The 27,878-nt window shown below is 43.4% G+C and overlaps 1 protein-coding gene and 1 pseudogene across 4 annotated transcripts in view; one reads left to right on the top strand and one right to left on the bottom strand.

Moving 5' to 3' along the window:
• The window catches only part of DHRS7B (dehydrogenase/reductase 7B), a 70,853-nt gene extending 43,283 nt beyond the window's left edge, over positions 1-27,570 (bottom strand). For 2 of the 4 annotated variants that reach the window (XM_074388320.1, XM_074388321.1), the window contains exon 1: positions 2,664-5,202. Coding sequence is in view for 1 of the 4 variants with exons in the window: in XM_010339949.2 (XP_010338251.1) it covers positions 27,486-27,505 (20 nt within the window). In the remaining 3 variants the exon portion in view is untranslated. Of the gene's footprint in view, positions 1-2,663; positions 5,203-27,485 lie in introns of those variants that run through there. The other 2 variants (XM_010339951.3, XM_010339949.2) reach the window with 2 other exon arrangements.
• LOC120366805 (small ribosomal subunit protein eS24 pseudogene) lies at positions 12,183-12,532 on the top strand (annotated as a pseudogene).
• Positions 27,571-27,878: the final 308 nt, after the last annotated feature.

Genomic DNA, 27,878 nt, shown 5'->3' with positions numbered 1-27,878 from the left:
CTAATTTTTGTATTGTTAGTAGAGATGGCGTTTCACCATGTTGGCCAGGCTGGTCTCGAACTCCTGACCTCAGGTAACCCACCCACCTTAGCCTGGGATTACAGGCATGAGCCACCATGCTCAGCCTGGAAAATCCTTCTGCAATGCAAATATTCACGATTTAAACTTGGCTGAATTAGTAAACCTGGGTTTTTATAAATCTAGATTCCTCAGACTAAGGCAGTCCAGCATGACAAATAAAATGCTTGCTTTTATTTCCTGCATGTCATAGCAATTAATTTGGAGTAAAAATGTTGCCACGATTTACTTTCTGTTTGACTTGGGAACTTATCCCTGTTGGACCCCAGTTTTCTCACCTCCAGAATGAGTGGATCCTTATTCTATCTGCATCTCAAGGCAGTTATGAGATAAGACCTAAGGAGGTAACAGTTCCTCATTTACCATAAAGCATTACATGTTGAATGAAGTCTGCTGGAATGATCTGTACTCGCATCTGTCCTCAGCTGCTATAAGCATCCTCTACTGCTGCATGTCTATATCAGGTGAGTGTTTCTCAACCTGAGGGTAAGAAATAGATGAAGAGAAAGCACAGAATTGTCTAGAGCAGGCGTCCCCAAACTAGCCGCTTGCGGCCCCCTGAGGCCATTTATCCGGCCCCCCGCTGCACTTCAGGAAGGGGCACCTCTTTCACTGGTGGTCACTGAGAGAAGCACAGTATGTGGTGGCCCTCCAACGGTCTGAGGGACAGTGAACTGGCCCCCTGTGTAAAAAGTTTGGGAACGCCTGGTCTAGAGCCTCCTGCCAGAGCTCCTAGAACCCTCAGATGCACCTGACCTGTCCACAGGGGGTCTCTCTCTGGTGGCCTAAGAAAGGCCACTTGATTCATCTGTTTCCTATGCCATGCACAAGCCTGATGCTGAATAAACGTCTGCTGACTTAATGATGAACAAATGAAAAGTAGATGTGAGAAGAGCAAACATTTTTAACACCTTAGGCTCCCTCACTGTAATCATCTTCTAGTATTAAGCAACTGGGATTTCAGGACCCCAACTGCTACCCCAAAGAGTCAGCAGCCAGCAATAACTATAACTCTTTTGTGCAAGCTGCCGGGTTAGATAGATTGGATCCTCAGAAGGGGCACACAGAGGCATCTGAGAACCACTATTTGACTGTCATAATTCGTAAATATCATGGTTTAAACGGAAAAAGACTGACCCTCTGTAAAGACCTGACAATTCATAAGAAGAGAGAAACTATGTTCCCTTCAGGTGCTTTTCATGTATTGCAAAATGCTATAATGTCACAATCCTTCATTCCTTTGAAAATGTCGTAGAAAGCACTAATATGCCAACTCCACAAATCTGAAGTATCTGGGCATGGTGTTGCATGCCGTAGTCCCACCTACTCAGGAGGCTGTGGCAGAAAAATCACTTTAACCCAGGAGGCGGAGGTTACAGTGAGCCAAAATCACGCCACTGCACTCCAGCCTGGATAACGGAGCAAGATACCATCTCAAAAAAAAAAAAAAAAAAAAAAAAAATTAGCTGGTTGTGGTGGCGGGTGCATGTAATCCCAGCTACTCAGGAGGCTGAGACAGGAGAATTGCTTGTACCAGGGAGGTGGAGGTTGCAATGAGCTGAGATCATGCCGCTGCACTCCAGTCTGGGCAACAGAGCAAGACTCCATCTTAAAAAACAAAAACAGGCCAGGTGCACTGGCTCACGCATGTAATCCCAGCACTTTGGGAAGCCGAGGAGGGTGAATTACAAAGTCAGGAGTTTGAGACCAGCCTGACCAACATGGTGAAACCCTATCTCTGCTAAAAATATAAAAATTAGCTGAGTGTGGTGGCGGGTGCCTGCCACAGCTACTCGGGAGGCTGTGGCAGGAGAATCGCTTGAGCCCATGAGGCAGAGGTTGTAGTGAGCCAAGATCCTGCGACTGCACTCCAGCCTAGGCGATAGAGAGAGACTCTGCCTCAGAAAACAAACAAACAAACAAAAAACCACACAGTCGGAAGTGAAAAAGAAAACAGTAATGAAAAGCCATGAAGACTGCCCATAAGATATAGAAAACTACCTGAAAAGGCCAAAACTAAGAATTATTGGTGTGCAAGAGACAGTTGAGCAAGAGCAAAGGGTAGAAAGATTAGTCAAAGAAATAACAGAAAACATTCTACAACGTAAGAAAGATATAAATATTCAGGAACAGGAAAAGCAGAAAACATCAGATCTGACCCAAATAAGACCCCAAGGCATATAATAATCAGACTCTTTTTTTTTTTTTTTTTTTGAGACGGAGTTTCGCTCTTGTTACCCAGGCTGGAGTGCAATGGCGCGATCTCGGCTCACCGCAACCTCCGCCTCCTGGGCTCAGGCAATTCTCCTGCCTCAGCCTCCTGAGTAGCTGGGATTACAGGCACGCGTCACCACGCCCAGCTAGTTTTTTGTATTTTTAGTAGAGACAGGGTTTCACTATGTTGACCAGGATGGTCTTGATCTTTCGACCTCATGATCCACCCGCCGCGGCCTCCCAAAGTGCTGGGATTACAGGCTTGAGCCACCGCGCCCGGCCAATAATCAGACTCTTAAAGGTCAACAGAGAGAATCCTAAAAGCAGGAAGAAAAGAGAAGCAAATAATATATAAAGGAGCTCCAATTTACCTGGCAACACACTTCTCAACGAAGAAGCCTCACAGGAACCACAATGCAAAAAACCATACAGGAAATCATACAGCCCAGGAGAGTGTAGAACAGCATTTTGAAAGTGCTGAAAGAAAAACTGCAATTCAAAAAATGCTGTACCCAGCAAAACTGTCCTCCAATACGAAGCAGAGATAAAGTATTTCCCAGACAAACCAAAGTTGAGAGTTTACCACCACTAAACCTGTCTTACAAGAAATGCTAAAGGGAGTTCTTCAAACAGAAAGAAAACACTCATGAGCAAATAGGAAAACACTTGAAGTTATAAAACCCTCTGATAAAGTTAAGTACATGGACAAACCTAGAATACTCTAATACTGTAATTGCAGTATGCAATTCACTCATAATCCTAGTATGGAGCCCAAAAGACAAATCTATTAAAACAATAATAGGTATAACAACCTGTTAAGATGTAGGTAATATAAAATTATGTAAATTGAGACAACTAAAAGTCAAACTGTGGGGGAGACTAAGACAAAGTGTACAACTCTTTTGTGCAAGCTGCCAGATTGGATCCTCAGAAGGGGCATACACAGGCATGTGAGAACCACTATTTGATTGCCATAATTTGTAAATATCATGGGTTAAAGTAAGAGGAAAAAGACTGACCCTCTGTAAAGACCTGAAAATTGTTAAGAAGAAAGAACTATCCTCCTTTCAGGTGCTTTTTATATATTGCAAAATGCTATAATGTCACAATTCTTCATTCCTTTGAAAATGTCGTAGAAAGCACTATACATGCCAACTCTACAAATCTGAAAGTTTTTATTTTTAGTATAATTAATCTTTTGCCTGTTAAAACGTGCACTCTGAATGAAAAGACCCCCAAACAGGCTTTGTGTGAGCAACATGGCTGTTTATTCACCCAGGTGCAGGTGGGCTGAGTCTGAAAAGTGTCAGCAGAGGGCAGAGGAATGGGAGTTGGTTTTATAGGTTTGGGTTACGCAGTGGAAAGTTACAGAAGTTACAGTTTAGGTCAGTTTTTTGCAAGCTCGGAGGGGGTCGTAAGGTCTGGAGTCACAAGGTTGACCAAAGTTGGTTACACAGTCCAATGGCCTTATCAATTAGAGCTGGGATAAGAAACAATAGAAGAATGTCTCAGGTTAGTTAGGCACCGCAGGGGTTGATCATTCTGCTTTTCTTTTTTTTAAAGAGACGGGGTCTTGCTATGTTGCCCAGGCTGCAGTGCAATGGCTATTCACAGGCACGATCCCACTACCGATCAGCACGGGAGTTTTGACCTGCTCCACTTCTGAGCTGGGCCAGTTCACCCCTCTTTAGGCAACCTGGTGGTCCCCACTCCCAGGAGGTCACCATAATGATGCTGAACTTAGTGCAGAAACCTGATCGGCATAGGACACTACAGCCCAGAACTCCTGGGCTCAAGCGGTCTTTCCACCTCAGCCTCCTGAGTAGCTGGGACCACAGGCACACGCCACCATGCCCGGTGTTCTTCTGCTTTTCATGATCTTCCAGATACTTCATGTTTTCTAATTCTAGAAAGCCCTCCAGAGGTGTATGTGAGGGCCATGGCACCATCAGCCTAAAAGACCTTACATTCCTGTCTTTTTATATGAGTTATTTATATAAAAGAAAAAGAAATGAAGAGTGGTGAGCAGTGGAATATCAGGAAGGCCAGCACAGAGGGGTGATGGGGTGATGTTTCTTAGAGCTTCTTCGAGCAGGACTGGGGGTGGTGCAGAAACCTAAAAATGGGAAAGAATTTAAACTGCTAGGAGATCTCAGGGAAAGGGGTGATATTGTAGGGTTGCTGGAAGGTTTGTCATACTGACTGATTGGTTATAGCTTGGATACGATTTTGTAGGAATTGAGAGATTTTATCAGCCAAATAAGAAAAGGAGAAAGGCAGATAACAGAGTTACTAAGGATTGGAAGAAGCCATGACTCCCAGTTAGAGAGTGTTCAGCCAGTCCAGTCAGGTCCAGAATAACCATTTGCTTTATTAGTGAGCTTTTGGGCTCTGTCTTTTAATGTATTGATGGCATCATATATGAGGCTGGGTTGGTTTACATAAAAACATTAATTTAGGAACAGGCAAAGACCTCCTTTTTCAACAGTCAGTAATCAAGACCTCTGTGGTTCTGGGAGACAACTGCAGCTAGGGAATTTACCTGAGCCTGAAGAAGAGAGAGTGATTGAGTTAATTCTGCAATGCCGGCAGAGAAATCCTTAGAGAGGGTACGGAAGGTGACGATTCAAGTGGTAAGGGCTGCTATGCCTGTGCTGAGCACAGCAGTAATTCCTAACCCTACAAGTAAGGGAATCAACGGAATGACCCGCTTGTGTCGTGTCAGGACCACAAGGAGAACAGGGAGGCTTTCATCTCCACTGGCAAACTGAATTTTCGGAGTAAGGAAAACTAGGGTACAAGTGTCTGCCCAGTTGGTAGGAAGGCAGATTAAGAGGAATCACAGAGGAAATAAAACTCCTTGGCTTAGACAGAACTGGAAGTGTAAACTGAAAAGGCGAAAAAGTGTTTGGACCCTAATGCCAAGAGAACCGGCAAGGGCTGCGGCTGTTAAAGGCTGTAGCAGGGTTTGGTAGGGTAACTGCGTGGAGGGAGAGCTTTTGTTTTCATGGTGCCCAAGGACGCGTGTGGCATCTATAAGTAACCACTCACTTTCATTAACAAGACTGGGTGTGAGCAGAGAGCGGGAGCGAGATTAAGAGTGAAATATCAGCTATAATTGCCTGGAGGAAAAGTGTAAACTGGCAACTTAAACAAAAGCAGGGCATGTAAAAGTAAATGAGTACAATGAGCACAGTTAGACAGAAAATAACAGAAACAGAGACTTTCTGAGGTGTGGTTTAAGTAGTAGGGGTGACTGCATTAAATAGTGGTGTTAGGAAAAAGAATGCCTAATGAAAGTAAAAGGTATATTAGGTTTATATCGGGTTACTCTTTCACTTCGGGGATATGGGTGAGTTTAAGAGAAGTGAGGGAGAGTAGTTGTGACATCCAGGAGGAGGTGGAGGAGTCAGGCCAATTGTCTGATGGACACAACTTTATTCTGGAATGATGGACCCACTGGGGAGGGTCTTGTAGACAGACAGCAGCTGGGGTGCTATAGACAACCAGGAAGGGTCCTGTTGACTGAGGTTGCCAGAGATCGAGGGGTTAGGCTTTTAACTAGGACTGACCTTCCGGTTAGGGTGTTTTCATATGGCCGGGTATCTGGAGGGGTAAGAGGAAATTAGCAGCCTGGTGGATTTCACATCTGGCTTGTTGAACGACTGGAATATAGTCACCAAGAGGATAAGGTTAGGCCCTTATTCCAAACACCAGTCCTCCTGCTGACTATTACAAGCAGAAAGGTACAGCCATATAAGAGCTCAAAGGGGCTATATCCTGTGGGTTATTTAGGAGTGGCTCAAATCCTGAGTCCTCTGCAGTGGATAACTCTGGCCTTGGCTAAGAGACGAGCGGCCTTAAGAAAGGCCTTCATTGGCTGGGCGCGGTGGCTCACGCCTATAATCCCAGCACTTTGGGAGGCCGAGGCGGGTGGATCACGAGGTCAAGAGATCGAGACCATTCTGGTCAACAAAGTGAAACCCCGTCTCTACTAAAAATACAAAAAATTAGCTGGGCATGGTGGCACGTGCCTGTAATCCCAGCTACTCAGGAGGCTGAGGCAGGAGAATTGCCTGAACCCAGGAGGCGGAGGTTGCGGTGAGCCAAGACTGTGCCATTGCACTCCAGCCTGGGTAACAACAGTGAAACTCCGTCTCAAAAAAAAAAAAAAAAGAAAAAAAGAAAGGCCTTCATTAAGGGGGCATTGATAACAGAGGACCCCTGTGTGGTGAGAAAATCTCTTTCTGCCCATATGGCACATGGTGGTGTAGGATGTGGAAGGCATATTTAGAGTCAGTATAGATATTAACATGTAATCCCTTGACAACAGTAAGAGCATCGGTTAAAGCAATCAGTTCAGCTTGCTGAGAAGTGGCAAAAGGGGGTTTTGTGGCAGCCTTGATAATAGATTAATGGGATACAACAGCATAGACAGCTTTGGCCAGTGCCAACCAACTAGGCTTGGAGGAACTGCCATTAATAAACCATGTGTGGTCTGGGTCTAGAATAGGAAAAAGAGAAATATGGGAAAGTGGGGAGGATGCTCTATGGATTAGGGCGATACAGTCACGGGGCTCAGGGTTTGTGCTGGGTATTAAGTGAGAGGCTGGGTTAAAGTCAAGTCCAAGAGCAATGGTTCCTGTGGGGGTTTCAATAAAGAGATTTCAATAAAGCTGGAGAAGGCAAGGTGCTGAAAATAAGTGTGTAAGGTGTGAAGAGGAAGCTAAACTTTGGAGATTGTGAGAGCTATAGAGGGTAAATGGGGCAGAGCCTGTGAATTTGAGGGATTCTAAGAGTTTCAGGGCAGCAGCTGCTACCACATAGTCATGAGGGCCAGCCCAGGACCGTGAGGTCAAGTTATTTGGATAAAAAGGCTGTAGGCCATCACTTCTCGGCCTTTTGGCTAAGATCAAGTGTAAAAAGGCTATAGGCCTTGGGCCTGGCTCCTGTGTAAGAATCCCGACGGCACAGCCTTTATTTCTGCTGTGTAGAGAGAAGGGTTGAGAAGAGTTGGGGAGTGCTAAAGTAGGAGCAGACTCTAAGGCCTTTTTTAGAGAATGGAAAGAACGGGGGAAGGATTTTTGGTCTATGGGGTCAGCTAAGTTTCCTTTTTAAGTTCATAAAGTGGTTTGTTTAGGAGGGCAAAACCTGGTATCCAGAGGTGAAAGTATCCTACAACGCCTAGGAAGGAGGGAAGCTGTTGTTTAGTGGATGGGGTTGGAGTTTGGGAAATTAACTGGATACAGCTGGCAGGGAGAGCACCTGTAGGCTGGTGAAGGATTACGACAGATGGGGAAGAAATCTGGCCTTTAGAAAAACGGGTTTCTGAGGTCAAGAACAGAATAAATAGTCAGTTGTGGAAGGGGTATGGAAGATAGGAGGGTATAGGGGTTGGTACAACCAGGTAGATGGGAAGTACAATCTGATTAATTAGGTGGAGGTCTTGGACTAGTCTGTAGAATCTGCCTGGTTTTTGGACAGCCGGAATAGGGGAATTGTAAGAAGAGTTTGTAGGAATTAAAAGGCCATGTTGCAATGGACGGGTGATAACAGGCTTTAGACCTTTTAAAATGTTGTGGGATGGGGTACTGGCACTGAGCGGGGTAAGGGTGGTTAGGTTTTAATGGGATGACGAAGGTTGAGTGACTGATAGCAAGCGATGGGGAGGTGGTGTCCTGCATCCTAGGATTAAGGTAGGGAGACAGAAGGGGAGCTACTGAGGGAGGGATGGGTTAGGGAAGGAGGGTGGCAATGAGGTGTGGCTCTAGCCCAGGAATAGTTAAGGAGGCAGAGACAATTTTGCTAGGATATCTTGGCCTAACAGGGAAACTGGACAAGTGGGGATAATGAGGAAAGAATGTAGAAAGGAGTGCTGGCCTAACTGACACCAGATTTGGGGAGTTTTGAGAGGCCTGGAGGCCTTGCCATCAATTCCCACAACAGTTAAGGACGCCAAGGAAAGAGGTCCTTGAAAAGAAGGCAACGTGGAGTGGGTGGCCCCCATATTAAGAAAGGGATAGACTTACCCTCCACCATAAGAGTTACCCAAAGCTCTGTGTCCATGATGGTCCAGGAGGCCTCTGAGATGTTGCAGCATCAGTCTTTAGCTGCCAAGCCGAAGCGACATGAGTCAGACAGTTCGACTTTCAGTGGGGGCCCCACACAGACAGGGCAGGGCTTAGGAGGAATCCCGGGCTGTGGGCATTCCTTGGGCCAGTGACCAGGTTTTCGACACTTGAATCAAGGTCCAGGAGGGGCGGCTGGATGCTGCAGTCTGTGCGCTTTGAAGTCTTTGTGAGCCGGTGGTGTGGCTGGGGTTTGTCTTACGACAGAGGCAAGCACCTGTAGTTCTGAGATATGTTGCCACTGGGCAGCTTCTTCCCAGGGGTGTACATGCAAGCCATGGTGCCGTCAGTCAGCCTAAAGGACCTTATATTGCCTATCCTGTGGCTCTTTCTAACATGACAGCTTTGAGTGAAACAATAATATTACACAGATGTCCAAATCATACTTTAAAAACAAGTAATTTTGGATGGGCACAGTGGCTCATGCTGTAATTCCAGCACTTTGGGAGGCCAAGGCTGGCAGATCACTTGAGGTCAGAAATTCGAGGACAGTTTGGCCAACATGGTGAACCCCATCTCTACTAATAATAAAAAATTAAGCTGGGTGCAGTGGCTCACGCCTGTAATCCCAGTACTTTGGGAAGCCCAGGTGTGCAAGTCACCTGAGGTCAGGAGTTCAGAACCAGTCTGGTTAACATGGTGAAACCCTGTCTCTATTAAAAATACAAAAATGAGCTGGGCGTGGTGGTAAGCACCTGTAATCCCAGCTACTTGGGAGGCTGAGGCAGTAGAATCACTTGATCCTAGGAGGTGGAAGTTACAGTGAGCTGAGATCACACCACTGCACTCCAGCCTGGTGAACGAGAGCAAAACAGTATCTTAAAAAAAAAAAAAAAAAAAAAAAATTAGCTGGTGCGCCCCTGTAATTTCAGCTACTTGGGAGGCTGAGGCACAAGAATCACTTGAACTGGGGAGGTGGTGGTTGCAATGAGCCAAGATCACGCCACTGCACTCCAGCCTGGGCAACAGAGTGAGACTCTGCCTCAAGAAAAAAAAAGTAATTTTTAGCCTGTTACTGTGAAAGGAAAATATTTTGGGCTCCTTCAAGCTGGGAACTGCTCAAGGAAAAATCTACCTCCTATTCTATTCAAAGTCGTCCCTCTGCTCACAGAGATAGATGCATATTCTGACTGCCTCTTTTGGAAAGACTCTTCCGAAACTCAAAAGAATTTAACCATTGTCTCTCACCTACCTGTGACCTGGAAGCCCCCGGGGTAACAGGGTGGGGAGGGGGTCTTCCTTTGGGTTGTCCCCCCATTTCTGGACAGAACTAATGTACTCCTTACATATACTGATTGATGTCTAGTGTCTCCCTAAAATGTATAAAACCAGGCTGTGCCCCGACTACCTTGGGCACGTGTTATCAGGACTTCCTGAGGCTGTGTCACGGGCACATCCTCAACCTTGGCAAAATACGCTTTCTCAATTTAACTGAGACCAGTCTCAGATTTTCTGGGTTCACATTTTGGTAACCATGGTGGTATTCTGAGTGGAGATGCCCTTGACTTTTGCCAAATTTTCTATCGGTGCTTGGTACCAGCATGGGCCACCTTTATGGCGCAAACCAACAGGACAATTTGCTGAGGTCTGAGAGCACCCCCTCCAGAGAATCCCTGACCTCCCAAAATTCAGTTGAGATCTAAAGTTTATTTTGCTGTATAACTCCTCATTTTTTTTGGAGTTTTACCTGCTTCCGGCACAACAAAGGCAAGTGTTTTCCCTGCTTCTATGATGGTAACAGACAGGTAACCCCTTTATGGAGTTTGAGATAAGGTTTCTTTTCCTCCTTCTAGGATGGAAGACAGCAGTCTTCAGCCTGAGACTTATCCCTAAGTAAGTAACTGAATTGGAGATTAACCAGCTGGTCTTAATTTCTCCTTGCCATTAGAGTGCTCAGTGATCCTACTGTTGGGTGGGTGGGTGGGTGGGGGTGTGTGTGGTCTCCCCACTCCAACCTGCTATTTGTTCCTGTCTGAAGCTGTTGTTTAAGGATCCTAATTCTAGTTCAGAGACACATTCTAAAGGGTCTTCCCTATTGCTTTTTCTCCCAAATTTAATCTTACTTTGGTTTGTGCGCATTTGTGTAAGGAACTGAACTGTTCTTTTCATATGTTAACGAAAGACTGAGTTTTCTCAGCTCAGAAGAGAAAGGATATTTTGCTCCTTCCAGCCGAAGGGTGCCCCTGGGTGACTGGTGGCCACGTAGGGGGTCTCTGGGGGTTAATAAAGGTGCCCCTGGGTGACTGGTGGCCACGTAGGGGTCTCTGGGGGTTAATCCCCTCCCCCACAATGACATGCAGTGAGCCTGCATGGAAATCCCCAACAGAAATTAATTTTTTAAATGGCTCATCCAAGAAACACATATGAGGACTGATCACCCAGTATTTTGAGCCCTCTCTGAGGTCAGACCTCTGGACAGAGAAACTGAGACACATAAAAGGGTAGAAATGACACAGTGGTGACATACTGTGTAGTCCTGTCCACAAGCAGCACATACGGATCCGCCCCACAAAAACCCTAGACCACAGCTCAGTTCCTCCTTTTAAGAAAGAAAGAAAAAGGGCAGGAAACAAATACTGAAGAATGAGGAGAAAACAAGGAGAACAACCCCCTTTTGAACACTCCAAAGGTTTGATAGCACTTCTACTTGCCAACGTTTATGTAAAATGGAAATAATAAAGTCTTTGTTCACATTTACATTAAGGAAAAAGAGTCCTAAGGTTGACAGCAAACTATAGAGTTCCTAAGTACTCTTCTCTGTTTTTTCTCTCTACCTGCTCTCACTCTGCTGTTATTTTTCTATTAAGAAAAAACCTCGGCTGGTCCGAGTGCAGTGGTGTTTACAACTAATTGATCACAACCAGTTACAGATGTCTTTGTTCCTTCTCCACTCCCACTGCTTCACTTGACTAGCCTTAAAAAAAAAAAAAAAAAAAAAAAAAAAAAAAAAAAAACAGCCAGGCGCGGTGGCTCAAGCCTGCAATCCCAGCACTTTGGGAGGCCAAGGTGGGTGCATCACGAGGTCGAGAGATCGAGACCATCCTGGTCAACATGGTGAAACCCCGTCTCTACTAAAAATACAAAAAATTAGCTGGGCATGGCGGCGCGTGCCTGTGATCCCAGCTACTCAGGAGGCTGAGGCAGGAGAATTGACTGAACCCAGGAGGCGGAGTTTGCGGTGAGCCGAGATTGCGCCATTGCACTCCAGCCTGGGTAACAAGAGCGAAACTCCATCTCAAAAAAAACCCACGATAATATAGATACAAGTTCTTTTTGCCAGCTGGTAAATTTCTATTTATCTCATGGCTAAAAACTCTGAAGTAAAAGCTATAGGGTGTTGAGGGTGTGTGTGTGTGTGTGTGTGTGTGTGTGTGTGTATTTAAAAGGCCTTTATAATTTCTATAATCCAAACTTTTTCTCTCCACACCTTATAAAATAAACTCTGCTATTTGACTTTCACTTGAGTTGCTTCCTTTAACATGCAAATTTAAGGCTATTTAGCTGACATTTGCCCAGGGTTGTAAAACAGGTTATCAAGAATCTGAAAGTCTGACAGGAAAAAAAAAAGGTTTTTATGAATCTACAAAATGTACTTCTATTGGCATGCCTAATATGTCTACCTATTTATGTGTTGTGTACACAATGTTTCACTACTAAAAATATATAAAAGTGCTCTAATTTATTGGCTTAAAAAAATAAAAGCACTGATATGATTGGCCGGCGAGCTGTGGCTCTCTTTCCCTCCCCGGCTTCGTGAGGATAGGCTGCCATCATGAACGACACAGTAACTATCCGCACTAGAAAGTTCATGACCAACCGACTGCTTCAGAGGAAACATGGTCATTGATGTCCTTCACCCCGGGAAGGCAACAGTGCCTAAGACAGAAATTCGGGAAAAACTAGCCAAAATGTACAAGACCACACCAGATGTCATCTTTGTATTTGGATTCAGAACTCATTTTGGTGGTGGCAAGACAACTGGCTTTGGCATGATTTATGATTCCCTGGATTATGCAAAGAAAAATGAACCCAAACATAGACTTGCAAGACATGACCTGTATGAGAAGAAAAAGACCTCAAGAAAGCAATGAAAGGAACGCAAGAACAGAATGAAGAAAGTCAGGGGGACTACAAAGGCCAATGTTGGTGCTGGCAAAAAGCCGAAGGAGTATAGATGCTGCAATGATGTTATCTATGGCCGTTGTGGATTTTTCACAAGAAGCTTAAAAAACTAAAAACTCTGTGTGTCTGGTTGTTCGAAAAAAATAAAAAAAAATAAAATAAAATAAAAATAAAAATAAATAAAAAATAAAAAAAATAAAAGCACTTAGGCCAGGCGCGGTGGCTCACACCTGTAATCCTAGCACTTTGGGAGGCCGAGGTGGGTGGATCACCTGAGGTCAGGAGTTCAAGACCAGCCTGGCCATCATGGTGAAACCCCATCTTTAAAAATATATATAAAAATAAAAAGGCCGGGTGTGGTGGCTCAAGCCTGTAATCCTAGCACTTTGGGAGGCCGAGGCGGGTGGATCACGAGGTCGAGAGATCGAGACCATCCTGGTCAACATGGTGAAACCCCGTCTCTACTAAAAATACAAAAAATTAGCTGGGCATGGTGGTGCGTGCCTGAAATCCCAGCTACTCAGGAGGCTGAGGCAGGAGAATTGCCTGAACCCAGGAGGCGGAGGTTGCGGTGAGCCGAGATCGCGCCATTGCACTCCAGCCTGGGTAACAAGAGGGAAACTCCGTCTCAAAAAAAATAAATAAAATAAAAATAAAAAAATAAAAAAAAATAAAAAATAAAAGCACTTAAATCAGATGCCAAAAAAGACTAGTCAAATGCTCTTTCAAATTCATGTAACTTAAGTAAAATCTTTAATAAATAAGCTAGTTTTAAAATTATTGGTAAAGTAATATTAGAAATGTCTTAACAATTGCCAGCATACATTTTTTGCTTGCATTTATTAATCAAGAAATTTCATAGTTCTCTGCCAGATACTATAAGGTGTCAACATTTGGCACAAGGGTTACAAAACTTGAAACCCAACCCCAAACACAATAATATTGGCTTGTGTTATTTTTAATAAATAAGACATTGATATTGGTTTAATGAAAATAGCTGCATCTTAAATTTAGTAAGATTATCGTAACTTCTAATCTTTTTTTTTTTTTTTTTTTTTTTTTTTTGAGACGGAGTTTCGTTCTTGTTACCCAGGCTGGAGTGCAATGGCACGATCTCGGCTCACCGCAACCTCCGCCTCCTGGGTTCAGGCAATTCTCCTGCCTCAGCCTCCTGAGTAGCTGGGATTACAGGCACGCGCCACCACGCCCAGCTAATTTTTGTATTTTTAGTAGAGACGGGGTTTCACCATGTTGACCAGGATGGTCTCGATCTCTTGACCTCGTGATCCACCCGCCTCGGCCTCCCAAAGTGCTGGGATTACAGGCTTGAGCCACCGCGCCCGGCCGTAACTTCTAATCTTATGGCTTTAGTCCACAGGCAATAAGGAGGTTTCTTTTGGGAAAGGACTGTAATCTTTGTTTGAAAGCTAAGCTATGAACTAAGTTCCTCCCAAAGTCAGTTCAGCCTATGGCCAGGAATGAATAAGGACAGCTTAGAGCTTAAGAGCAAGATGAAGTTAGTTAGGTCAAATCATTTTTCACTGTCTCAGTTATAATTCTGCAATGGTGGTTTCATAACTTTAAATTATAACTATCATAGTTTCCACAAATAATGTATGTAAACAATTAAAATAATTAGGTAAATGTAATGAAGTAAATACTTGTAGCTAAAACTGGTCATAATTTAGAATATAAAGTTAGATTAAATAATAGGTATTTAATTATTTGGGTATTTTTCAATAAATGCATATTGTAAAAAAAAAAAATCTTGCTAAAAAACAAAAGGGTGTGCCCTTTTTAAAAAATGGCTGCCAGGGGCAGTGGCTCACACCTGTAATCCCAGCAGGTTGGGCAGCCAAGTCTGGCAGATCACAAGGTCAGATCGAGACCATCCTGGCCAACATGGAGAAACCCTGCCTCTATTAAAACACAAAAAATTAGACAGGCATGATGGCACATGCCTGTAGTCCCAGCCACTCAGGAGGCTAAGGCAGGGGAATCACTTGAACCCAGGAGGTGGAGGTTGCAGTAAGCTGAGATTATGCCACTGCACTCCAGCCTGGGCAACAGAGCAAGACTCCATCTAAAAAAAAAAAAAAAAAAAAAAAAAAAAGTGAACAAGTTTTGTCTAATTCAAAGCTTAAAGGTTATGTATAAAACAATGTAAAAGCAATCAGAAAATAAAAAGACGTAAAGAAAGTCATAAAAATAAAGAGGTCTGTGTGTGTGTGTGTGTGTGTGTGTGTGTGTACGGTAAGAAAGCTTAAAGAGAAATAATTTTATATAAGAAAGAATCTTGTATGGTAAATTTAGTCCTAAAATAAAAGAACTGGTTGTTTAAGAAAGAGGGATGTGGCTGCACGTAGTGGCTCATGCCTCTAATCTCAGCACTTTGGGGGGCCAAGGTAGGTGGATCATGAGATCAGGAGTTCACGACCAGCCTGACTAATACGGTGAAACCCCAATTCTACTAAAAATACGAAAATTAGCCAGGCATGGTGGCACATGCCTATAGTCTCAGCTACTCAGGAGGCTGAGGCAAGAGAAATGCTTGAACCTGGAAGGTGGAGATTGCAGTGAGCCAAGATCACACCACTGCACTCCAGCCTGGGCAACAGAATGAGACGCCATCTCAAAAAAAAAAAAAGATGTTCAGGACAAAGCAAAAAGTCCAAGCATGTCATGAATGGTTGGTGTATGTCACAATAAGAGGATTTATGTTTTAAAAAAGAAAGAAAAATGGGCAAGCCAAGTGGCTCACGCCTGTAATTCCAGTTTAGGAGGCCCGAGACAGGTGGGTCACCTGAGGCCAGGAGTTTAAGATCAGCCTGGCCAACACAGTGAAACCTTATCTCTACTAAAAATACAAAAATCAGCCAGGCATTGTGGCGGGCGCCTGTAATCCCAGCCACTCAGGAGGCTGAGACAGGAGAATTGCATGAACCCTTGGGGCAGAAGTTGCAGTGAGCTGAGGTCACACCATTGTACTCCAGCCTGAGTGACAGAGTGAGACTCTGTCTCAAAAAAATAAAAAAAAAATTTAAAATTTAAAACTTTAATATGACCATGTTGTCATATTACGATCGTTTTGGTTTAAGTAGGAAAAAAACCTGAGATTAAAAACTTGTTTTTGGCCAGACACGGTGGCTCACACCTATAATCCCAGCATTGTGGGAGGCTGAGGTGGGCAGATCACCTGAGGTCAGGAGTTCAAAATCAGCCTGGCTAATATGGTGAAAACCCAACTCTACTAAAAATACAAAAATTAGCTGGGCACTGTGGCGCATGCTTGTAATCCAAGCTACTCAGAAGGCTGAGGCAGAAGAACCGGTTGAACCTGGGAGGTGGAGGTTGCAGCAAGCCAAGACCAGGCCACTGCGCTTCAGCCTGGGTGACAGAGCAGGAGTCCATCTCAAAAAACAAACAAACAAAACCCATTTTTAAAAAATTAATGTTATTACATCCATGTATCTTCCTGCATGTGCTTTTAAAGTCCTTGTGACATTGACTAACAGGGCTTTGACTCCTGAGTCTAACAAAGGACAACAAGTTTGCTAAATCTGAAACACTGACTACAATTAAAGCCTCGTCTTCAGGCCCCATAGAAGATGACAATTAAAATAAACTGCATCGCAGAGACACAGGGCAAGAACCTAAAGCTATTCAACTCCTCAAGGCCCAGAGACTATCGTGGAAGAGGTGGGTACGTAATAAGGGCCAATTTTGAAAGATAAAATAAGTTCAGTTTCTCTATAAATTAATAACTAATGTCAAAGGCACAATGATGCAACACCAGCATTTGGGCCCCTGTGTCAGATTAACAAGGTTTTCTTGAAGCATTAACCAACTCCTTAATAAAGGTTATAAAAGGCTTATGGAAGCTGTAAGTTATGGTCAAGATTAAAATCTTATAGATTAAAATTTTAAAAATAAATTTAATTGGCTTCATGCTGTTTTTATTAGGGCTTATTGTTTAGAAAATTAAGTCTTCTCTCTCAATAAAAAGGTTTCACCTCTTGCTTTTTGAAATCCTTGAGTTATCCTTTTGGTTAAATGAATGACTTATTTTACAATGACCTATGATCCTATTTTGTGACATCAAGTGTTTAAAACCTTTGATATTTGACAAACTTTCCAAAATAAAATCATAAATTATGTCTTTTTCTAACCTAATTAATCCTTTAAGATATTAGAGGTTCCCTAAAGTCCAAAAAATCATAATTTGGCTTATCTGGTACAAAAATTATAAAGGAAGCATTGTCAAATATGAAATGGTGTTTGTTTTTCTTTGAGCTGTATTTGTATAAATAGGTTATTGGTATGTATTCCAAAATTATGGGAAACTCCTATAATTCTGATATAACTTAATATACATTAACAGTAATAATCACAATTGTTATGTTAAAATTATTGTGTGCCATAGAGATAACAAATTTCCTTGTCAATTGTAACTTTGACTATGGCTGCCCTAAAATTTTTTGTCATCCACGGACAATTGTCTTGTTTTGGTCTTCTTTAGAAGGTGGTTTTATTATCAGCTATAGGTTTCTGATAACTTTCGAGACTGTGATATCTGAATAAAGGAAAAACTTTCAGGACTCAGAGAGCTAAAATGTTCATGAGTATCAAGCAGAACAGGAATTAAACGTAAGGACTGAACTAATCTTTTGGACTTTTTGCTTAAAACGTTTGCTGATCCTTTGCTTTGTTTTTCAGAGTCTTAAAGCTTTTCTTTTGAGCTACTGACAGCTTCTAACAATTCAGTATACTCCTGTGGAACAAAATATGGAGCATATTTGTTTCTCTCTACCTGCTTTCTCCAGAATCTGGAAACCATTTTTAAGTATTCTTAAGGCAATCCAGTTATTTGCTTAAGTGCTATAAGACTATGTTTTCATTTGTAACAGGGCACAATTGGAGAAAAATTGGTTATTTTACCAAGCTTTGGCTGGAATGGAGTGCTTTCCTTTAAGGAATCAAACAACGTACGTAGCCAATCAAGCCCTTAGAAAGGCTGGCCTCATATTTTGTGTACACAGTCCATGTACAGGGTTTCTGACCTGTGGTAAGTAAAGGATGTCACTTTCTGACAGTTCCAGAAGCACCACTTAGAACCTCAGAAGGAGAGGAAATTCCCCCAGCTCATAGGTATTTAATGACACAAATCCATGGCTGGTCTCAGCTTTATAAAGTCTTATCTGAGATTCCTCCCATGGAAAAAATTCCGCCAAAGCAATTTAAGAGCCTACGTAAAAAAATTATTATTCTTGCAGCACTATATACAAATAATTAGGTAAAATATAGTAAAGCAAACCCGTCCTAGCATGAGTTGCGTTTAGTAAAATTAGGAAACCAGAGCATAAAAAATTATGTTTCAAAACTGTAGTACACCTCTTGTTAGATGCTAGTCTTGCCTAATGTTTTTTAAATTTTTATTGTTTTCTACAATTTGAACTGAATTATAACTTTTCTTGGCTATAAGTCTTCAAAACAATGTTTTCAATTCCCCCCCCCACTTTTTTTTTTTTCCATTTTTCCTAATTTGGAGTCACTGAAAACCAAGCTGTGCTTTCTTAATGCCCTGGGAACTGAAGCCATGCAACTTAAACCTCAGAAGAAAATAACAACAACCTATTTACATACATAAGCCACTTTCATACTTGCCTACTAATGTATGGACTTCAGAGTAATGTGGCCTATATCAATTTTTCCAGGATTGTTCCTTTGCTTGTTACTGTTTTTCTCCTTCCCCCATTTTCTCTTCATAGAACATGAGACTTCACAACCTGCTAAGCATGAGCTTTCAGGACTTACCCATCTAGGAATACACTGTCCTAACCATGAGAGATCAGATAAAACCGGAGACCAGAGACTCATCTTCTTTTAAAATGCTTTTTCCAAATGATTTTAAAAAAGAAAAGCAGGAAAATATCTTGGGCTCCTTCTAGCTGGGAACTGTTCAGAGCAAACCTGCCTCCCATTCTATTCAAATTAATCCCTCCGCTCACAGGGATAGATGAATATTCTGATTGCCTCCTTTGGAAAGACTCATCAAAGTCAAAAGAATGTAATCATTTGTCTTTCACCTATCTATGACCTGGAAACCCCTGAGGGGGGCCTTACTTTGAGTTGTCCTGCCTTTCTGGACAGAACTAATGTACTTCTTAAATATATTGATTGATGTCTCATGTCTCCCTACTATGTACAAAACAATGTACAAAACCAAGCTGTGCTTGTCATCAGGACTTCCTGAGGTTGTATCATGGGCACATCCTCAATCTTGGCAAAACAAACTTGCTAAATTAACTGAAACCTGTCTCAAACCTGTCTCAGATTTTCTGGGTTCACATTACCATTTATGGCTATTGAAAAATAAAAATATTAACAACAATTACTAACTTTTTAACATATTTGCAATGTGCCAGATACTGAGCTACACATCCTCTATACTCATGATCTCCTTTCATCTTCACAGCAATCCTTGGGTAGGTATGACAGTTATTTTCATTTGCTAAATAAGAAAAGTACCTGAAGTCACATCACTAGCAAATGGTGGAAAAGAGATTTCAACCAATGTATTCAGACTCTGAGGCCCACATTCTTAACTCAAGTGCATCAAATAGGGGGTCATGTAAAAGAATAATAACCATCCTTTAGTTGGAACTTTAAACAGGAAAGATTCTAAGACTGTCTAGGAGATACCAGATCCCTAAGCTCAGTTCTAATCACCTTGTTACAAGAAGTTTATCCTAAAACTGCCTCCTTACATATTTTGTTTCTCTAAATGTTCTTCCATACCTAATGACCTGTGACCTAACTGGATGTGCAAACACACTGTAACCTACTCTTGTTAACAAGTAGTCTAGTCTCAGCCAATCACAGCAGCACAGTTTCAGCCAATTATAGGCAGCCAACTGCTCAAATAAGGCAAATACTAGGCTGCAATCAATATGGCTGTTTCTGTACCTCACTTCCTTTTTTTTAAAAAAAAAAAAAAAAAAAAAAAAACAGGATCTCCCACTGCCACCCAAGCTGGGGTGCAGTGGTATGATCATGGCTCACTGCAACCTCTACCGCCCAGGTTCAAGTGATCCTCCCACCTCAGTCTCCTGAGTAGCTAGGACCACAGGCATAAGTGGTATACTTGGTAATTTTTTTTTTTGGTAGAGATGGGGTTTCCCTATGCTGCCCGGGGTGGTCTCAAATGCCTGGGCTCAAGCAATCCTCCTGTGTTGGCCTCCTAAAGTGCTGGGATTACAGGTGTAAGCCACTGGGCCTGGCCTGTACCTCACTTCCATTTTCAGTATGCCACTTTCCCATTTCTGTACATAAATACCATCCAACCACGTAGCTGCCCTGGAGTCACTCTGAACCTATTCTGGTTCCAGAGGCTGCCAATTTGCAAATCATTCTTTGTTCAGTTAAACTGTTGAATTTAATTTGTCTAAAGTTTTTCTTTTAACAACCCAAACAGAATACTTCCAAGCAAGAACTGAACACAAACAAGCTAGCTGCTTAACAGGAACTCAGTATAGTTTCCTTGACTCACTTTAGCTAACATTTTAAACCCATTATAACTCATTATAATCTGGGTTATAATGCCACATCCATAGAGAATTCTGCAAGAGTAGTTTACTAATGTAGTATCCAATTTAATGACCACTAAGTGCTGCTCACATAAACCTGGAAAAATGTATATCCCCTTCAAAACACAGTCTTCCTAGTACAAACAGCCTTACTTAATAAAACACTAGCTAAGTACAGAAAGCAAGCTCTTTATTTAAACCACTTGTAAGGAATATTTAAACAATTTATCAGTCATCTGAATCAGAGCAACTCTATTTTGAACAGAGGCTGGGTAAAATAAGGCTGAGACCTACTGGGCTTCATTCCCAGGTTAGGCATTCTAAGTCACAGGATGAGACATGAGGTCACACAAGATACAGATCACAAAGACTTTGCTGATATGATAAAGCAGGCGGAGGTAAAGAAGCCAGTCAAAACTCAACAAATGAAAAATGGCAATGAAAGTGACCTCTGAGCCGGGCGCGGTGGCTCAAGCCTGTAATCCCAGCACTTTGGGAGGCTGAGGCGGGTGGATCACGAGGTCGAAAGATCGAGACCATCCTGGTCAACATGGTGAAACCCCGTCTCTACTAAAAATACAATAAAACTAGCTGGGCATGGTGGCGCGTGCCTGTAATCCCAGCTACTTAGGAGGCTGAGGCAGGAGAATTGCCTGAGACCAGGAGGCGGAGGTTGCAGTGAGCCGAGATCGTGCCATTGCACTCCAGCCTGGGTAACAAGAGCGAAAACTCCGTCTCAAAAAAAAAAAAAAAAAAAAAAAGAAAGTGACCTCTGGTTATCCTCACTGCTCATTATATGCTAATTATAATGCATTAGCATGCCAAAAGACACTCCTATCAACACCATAACAGTTTACAAATGCCCAGCAATGTCAAGAAATTACCCTATATGGTCTGGGAAGGGGAGGAACCCTCAGTTCAGGGAATTACCCAGCTCTTTCTTGGAAAAATCCTGAATTATCCACCCCTTGTTTAGCATATAATCAGGAAATGACCATAAAAGTAGCCAGCCAGCAGCCCACAGGGCTTCTTTGCCTATGGAGTAGCCATCTCTTGTTTCTTTACTTCTCTAATAAACTTGCTTTCACTTTTATCTATGGATTGGCCTCAAATTATTTCTTACACAAGATCCAAGAACCCTCTCTTGAGGTCTGGATCGAGACTCTTTTCCGGTAGCAAATTCAGTGGCCATCACAGACCACACCCTCTACTAAGCAGTTTAAGTGGCCAAGTCTCATGTTACTGAAAACTTTAGAAGATGGGAGGGAGCACTCAGGTGAAATCCAAAGGAATTTGTTGTATTTCCTATCTGCGTGGGTAGCAAGAAGCTTTCAGACTGAATTTACACACCATTCAATCCCAATTTTCACCCTCATACTTAATGGCCTTCCCAGAATCGAGAGTTCATTTCTGCATTAAAATGGTAACATTGGCTACCAAAGAAAGGTTTCGTATGTGTGGGGTGGGAATGAATAACCCCTACACCATCCAACATTATGGATGTTGCTCCAGTCCAACATTTTACTGTATTGTAAATACATTTTTTTTTAAGTTGTCATCCAAACATACAGTAAAAATTTTAAAACTAAATTTTCCCTGCTGCCCAAAGGGAAAGAGATCTTTTCTTTCCTTCCTTCTCCTTATGGCCTTTCTTTGAAAAACCTAGTATATAAAAAAAAAAGAAAAACCTAGTACTTATGAATCCTTCCTCTGTCCCTTTGATATGTGAGCACATCTCTTTAAAGGCTAAATAAACTAGCCCTAGTTTAGCTTGTTTAAACTCAGTAAATAGAAGACTAAAATGAAAAATGGCAATGAAAGTGACCTCTGGTCATCCTCGCTGCTCATTATATGCTAATTATAACGCATTAGCTATTTTTCTGAAGGGCCTGGAATCTTCTCTTTGACATTCATTCATTCATTCATTTTTTGAGATGGAGTCTTGTTCTGTCACTCAGGCTGGAGTGCAGCGGCACAATCTCAGCTCACTGCAACCTCCGCCTCCCAGGTTCAAGCGATTGTCCTGCCTCAGCTTCCATGTGGCTGGCATTACAAGTGCACGCCACCACACCCAGCTAATTTTTGTATTTTTAGTAGAGGGGGGGTTTTCGCCATGTTGGCCAGGCTGGTCTCGAATTCCTGACCTCAGATGATCCACCCTCCCCAGCCTCCCAAAGTGCTGGGATTATAGGCGTGAGCCACCAGGCTCAGCCAAACTCCTTGAACCCCCTATTTAAATAAAAAAAAAATAAATAAATCCCAGCTACTCAGGAGGCTGAGGCAGGAGAATTGCCTGAACCCAGGAGGCGGAGGTTGCGGTGAGCCGAGATCGCGCCATTGCACTCCAGCCTGGGTAACAAGAGCGAAACTCCGTCAAAAAAAAAAAAACAAACCCTATTTAAAAAACCCCCTATTTAAACATTGAGGAAGACAATGCCCCAGCCCTATTACTATCTCACTATCACTGGAAGTTTAGCCTATGCACCTCAACTACTTATCATAGAGCTGTTTTATGTTTTCCTGTTTTCCTTTGGAAAAAAGTAACCACGTAGCAGAGATGACCAACACAATTACCAGGTGAATTTAGAAATAACTATGAAAGCATGTACAGTAAATGGTGCTGTCAAGTCTTCTTACAAGAGGACAATTTACTATTAATCTTGAGACTATATAATGGGTTGCATCTGCTCACCTACAAATAAATGGTGGGATTTCTTTTCTGAAAGAAATTGCATTAGTATATTATCCATAATACTTCCCAGTCTGGGTTTTTTGTTTGTTGTTTATTGTTTTTTCTTTCTCTCTCTCTCTTTTTTTTTTTTTTGAGTCAGGGTCTTACTGTGTTGCCCAGGCTGTAGTGCTGCGGGATTATCGGTTTACTACACCTTCAAACTCCTGGGAACAAGCAATCCTCCTGCCTCAGCCTTCGGAGTAATTGGGACAACAGGTGCACACCACCGTGCCTAGATAAATTTTTATTTTTTGTAGAGAGAGGGTCTCCCTATGTTGCCCAGGCCAGTCGCGAACTCCTGGCCTCACATGATCCTCCCACTTCAGCCTCTCAAAGCGCTGGGATCATAAGTGTGAGCCACCACACTCAGCCTCACACGGGTCTTTAAGTAACAAAATACAAGCTCCTCCTGGTCTCAAGACTTCACACGTGCCCTTCCCTTCTCCTGTCAGCTCCTTGTCCAATTTAACTTCTACTCAGTTCTTGAAGTCTCAGCTAAATATTATTTTCTTGGAAAAGCCTTCCCTGTCTCTCCTCATTCCCCCCGACATGCCAGTGACTCCATTATATATTCTCACAGCACCCTCTACTGTCCTCCACAGCATGCATCAGAATCGTAATTAATATTTAGTTTTGTTTACATATTTACTGTCTATCTCCCTTGCTAGATTTATAGGCAATTTAAGGACAAGGGCTTTATCTGTTTTGGTCAACATTGTATCCCCAACACCCAGCACACTGCTGATACACTGTAAGTGTTCCATAAAAATCTGTTAAGTGCAGGAATGAATGGAATTTGTAGCTAAGCACTACATTCTGGAGTGACATGGTATTCGCTTTGCCTTTACTAGCTCTATGCCTTTGTTGCTGTTGTTGTTTGAGACAAGGTCTCACTTTTTTTTTTTTTAAGAGATGGAATCTTGCTTTTGTCACCCAGGCTGGAGTGCCGTGGTGGAATCTCCACTCACTGGAACCTCCACCTCCCAGGTTCAGGTGATTCTCCTGCCTCAGCCTCCCAAGTAGCTGGGATTACAGGTGCCCACACCATGCCTGGCTAATTTTTGTATTTTTTCAGTAGAGTTGGAGTTTCACCACACTGGCCAGGCTGGTCTCGAACTCTTGATCTCAGGTGATCCGTCCACCTCAGCCTCCCAAAGTGCTAGGATTGCACATGTGAGCCACCGTACCTGGCCAAGACAGGGTCTCACTTTGCCACCCAGACTTGAGTACAATGGCCTGATCTCGGGTCACTGCAGCCTCAACCTTCCAGGTTCAAGGAATCCATTTGCCTCAGCCCCAACAAGTAGCTAGGACTACAGGCGTGTGCGACTGTGCCTGGCTAATAGCCCTATGCCTTTGGATAAATTCATTAACATCTCTAGGCCCATTTCTCCCTCCATAAACGAAGATTATAGTTCCTATTTTTAGGGTTATTACAGGATTGAATAATTCAGTAAAGTGATTAGCACGGTGCCTGGAACATAGCAAACAGCCAAAAACGATCAACTATAATTAAGGAATAGAGAAAAGGGGACATGTACATGGTAGGGAAGGCATATTCCACACCCTTGACAAGGGCACAAACATAGTTCCTTTATGCATCTATACGGTTGCAATCGGAATAAAATGAATATTTTAAGTATACCACAAAAATGCATTATCTTTTGGCCAGGCGCGGTGGCTCACGCCTGTAATCCCAGCACTTTGGGAGGCCGAGGCGGGTGGATCACGAGGTCAAGAGATCGAGACCATCCTGGTCAACATGGTGAAACCCTGTCTCTACTAAAAATACAAAAAATTAGCTGGGCATGGTTGTGCGTGCCTGTAATCCCAGCTACTCAGGAGGCTGAGGCAGGAGAATTGCTTGAACCCAGGAGGCGGAGGTTGCGGTGAGCCGAGATTGCACCATTGCACTCCAGCCTGGGTAACAAGAGCAAAACTCCGTATCAAAAAAAGAAGCATTATCTTTTTTAATTTTTTTTTTTTCTAATTTAGGTTGTCACCAACAGAAATGCACCATCTAAAAGAACCTGAAGCAGGGATCTGTTTATAAAGCCAAGAATTTTTCTGGATGTGAAGTGATCATGTACTCACTTATCTAGCTTGCACACTTCTGTGTATGGGATCAGGCTCTTTAAGAGCAAAGCACATCATGAATCAATTACTTTAGGCAACAGGGTTCCAAATCTGGGCTTGAAAACCTACAAGACCACAGCCAAGCTAGCTGTGCTGCCCTTGGCCCAGAATATTCGAAAAAGGCAACAGGCTTATGTCTTTAAGATAAGTGTCCCTCCCTTCCTGTAGGAAACTCCATGTCTCAATGAGAAAATGCACCTTCACTCTGGTGTTCTTCAGCATCCCAGTGTCACCCTGGCCATCCACCCACCCCACTTCCTGGGGCCTCCTCCCTTCCCCAATACACCCCCTTTAGCTTTGTTTGGGTCTTCTCTTAGATTTTCCCACTTTGGACACATTTTTTAACCTTTCCCAGTCTGAATTTCTTCATCTGTAAAAATGGAACTAGGCCGGGCCCAGTGGCTCACGCCTGTAATCCCAGCACTTTGGGAGGCCGAGGCGGGTGGATCACCAGGTCAAGAGATCGAGACCATCCTGGTCAACATGGTGAAACCCCGTCTCTACCAAAAATACAAAAATGCCAGGCGCAGTGGCTCAAGCCTGTAATCCCAGCACTTTGGGAGGCCAAGGCGGGTGGATCACGAGGTCAAGAGATCAAGACCATCCTGGCCAACATCGTGAAACCCCGTCTCTACTCAAAATACAAAAAATTAGCTGGACATGGTGGCATGTGCCTGTAATCCCAGCTACTCAGGAGGCTGAGGCAGGAGAATTGCCTGAACCCAGGAGGCGGAGGTTGCGGTGAGCCAAGATTGCGCCATTGCACTCCAGCCTGGGTAACAAGAGCGAAACTCTGTCTCAAAAAAAAAAAAAAAAAAAAAAAAAAGTTTAACCCCCAAAAAGCTCCAAATGTTGCAAAGGACAAAAAATTAGTAAGTGAAATAGTGCTCATTTCCTAAAAAAGATTAATTCAGCAAAACACAATTTATATATAACCTATTTTTTACAAGGCCTTCCTTTAAGGAAATCCTAATACATAATCTTCAGTCAACTGTTAATCTGGAATCCTCACCATACTGCTTTTGGGATTAGCAGAATGCCATCCTGGGGAATCCCAGCAGAAAGGCACATTCTTACTGGTCACCCCAGGGCAAGGCCCAGTCATGACCTCTTCCTTCCATCTCCATTTCATCCTATCATAAACCTCAAGAAAAATAAAAAGCATCATCATCTTAGGAAAAAGTGGCAGGGGGGCTCAATATGTTGATCACGTTATGGCAAGACTCCAGATTATCTCTTAAATATAAAACCTTTGCCAAAGATCCATTCAAAGGCAACCTTTTGTACTTGAATGAATACAAAGTTCTGCAGGGAGGCCTGGGTCTAAAAACCTGCCTTCCCCACTTATTTGTGATAGGTAATCTTAGCTTCCTAACTCTTCTAAAAATATACTGTGATACCACCCATGTTACTCTGTCGCTGTGAGGAGGAAGAAAGATATTTAGATATTTTAGAATGGCCATTCTGGTACGTGGTCAAAAAAGTTAGTTCCCCCACGGCCTTTCTCAAAAAATTATTATTATTTTGCTAGTTCTAACTGTCTATCGCCAAGCCCAGGATCCCTTTTTCCACCTACAACTTTTTCTCCCCCATACAGGTTAAAGAACCAGAAAAGCAATTCCTGGCAATTCCAGTAAGAGAAGCGAGTATAGATGTGTATATGAAACCCAAAAGTTACGTCAAAAGTAACTTCACGATTCTCAAATCATTACACCAAAGGTTTGGATACTGAAAAAAGAGCCTTATGTGGTTACCATTTGTTGAATACCTACTAAGTGTCAGACACCAGCTGAGTACCTTGCACGCGCAGTTTCATTTACGCTTCACAACAACCTTATGAATAGGCTTGTTACTCTCAAATTGACAGCTGAATCGAGACACTAAGAGTTTAAAACATTTGCCCAAAAGCCGCACAGCCAGGAAGCCGCAGAGCAAGTATTGGAAGAGCAAGATATCACAAACAGCCTTTCCCGTGGATGCTCGAGTCAGCACCCTCCTTCTGCCTTTTGAAAAACCGGAGTTCCTTTGCTCGTCCTAACACGCCGTCACTGGCCAAGGTGCCACCGGCCCCCAGCACTCAGCCCTCGGTCCTGCCACTCGCACACGCTGCGGGGCCTCCCCTACGCTGTGCAGAAATACGGGAATAAAGAGGCACGAGCCGGGAGCCCTCTGGGCGCAGAGGCCTTTCACATACAGCGCCCAGCGCAGGTCCGCCGCATCGCGACGCCCATTTCCAGCCGCGGAAACCCGACTCAGAGACCTCGGCCACATGCAGAGTTCTCCGCCCAGCACAGCCGGAGCCAGGGCCTTGGTCCCAGCGCCTGAGCTGAGTCGTCCTACAGAGGTCGGCGTCGCGGTGATCCGGAAGCCGCCCGGCCACGGCCCGCGGCCTTCGCTGGACCACTACACCGCTTCCCCTCACCTAGGCCGGGGAGTCGCCTCAGCTCAAGGCGGGACCCTATCCCCTCACTTCGGAGGTACGGCACCCACCTGTTCGCCGAAGTGGCCATGGGCAATCAATTCATCCTCCCGCCTCGGAAGTGACGTGTACGCAGCCGGCGCGGGTCCGTCCAATCCCGGCGTTGAGGCTGCGCATGCGCGTTGGGCGGGTGTCCCTCAGGGAGCAGGTAGGACCCGCGGGACCAGAGATCTGAATCGGGTCCGCCTGTCTAACTACCGTGCTTTCATCTTCCGGAGGGAGATTCCAAAGGTCGTGGTTGGTGTTCCGTGGACTTTCGGTGAAGAACAAAGTTGGAGAATTCACAATACAGTTATCAAGATGATTATAGTGCCATTCGGTCATCAGAACAGTGTGATGACTGGTACAAAGGTAGTAACAATGAATGAGAGAGAGAGAGAGGCCGGAAACAGACCCCCAGCTAT

Source organism: Saimiri boliviensis, chromosome 17 (genome assembly GCF_048565385.1).
Source record: "Saimiri boliviensis isolate mSaiBol1 chromosome 17, mSaiBol1.pri, whole genome shotgun sequence".
In the NCBI taxonomy this organism is placed as follows: domain Eukaryota; kingdom Metazoa; phylum Chordata; class Mammalia; order Primates; family Cebidae; genus Saimiri; species Saimiri boliviensis.
The sequence above is the reverse complement of the archived record's forward strand: the minus strand, read 5'-3'. Positions and strand labels throughout refer to the sequence as shown.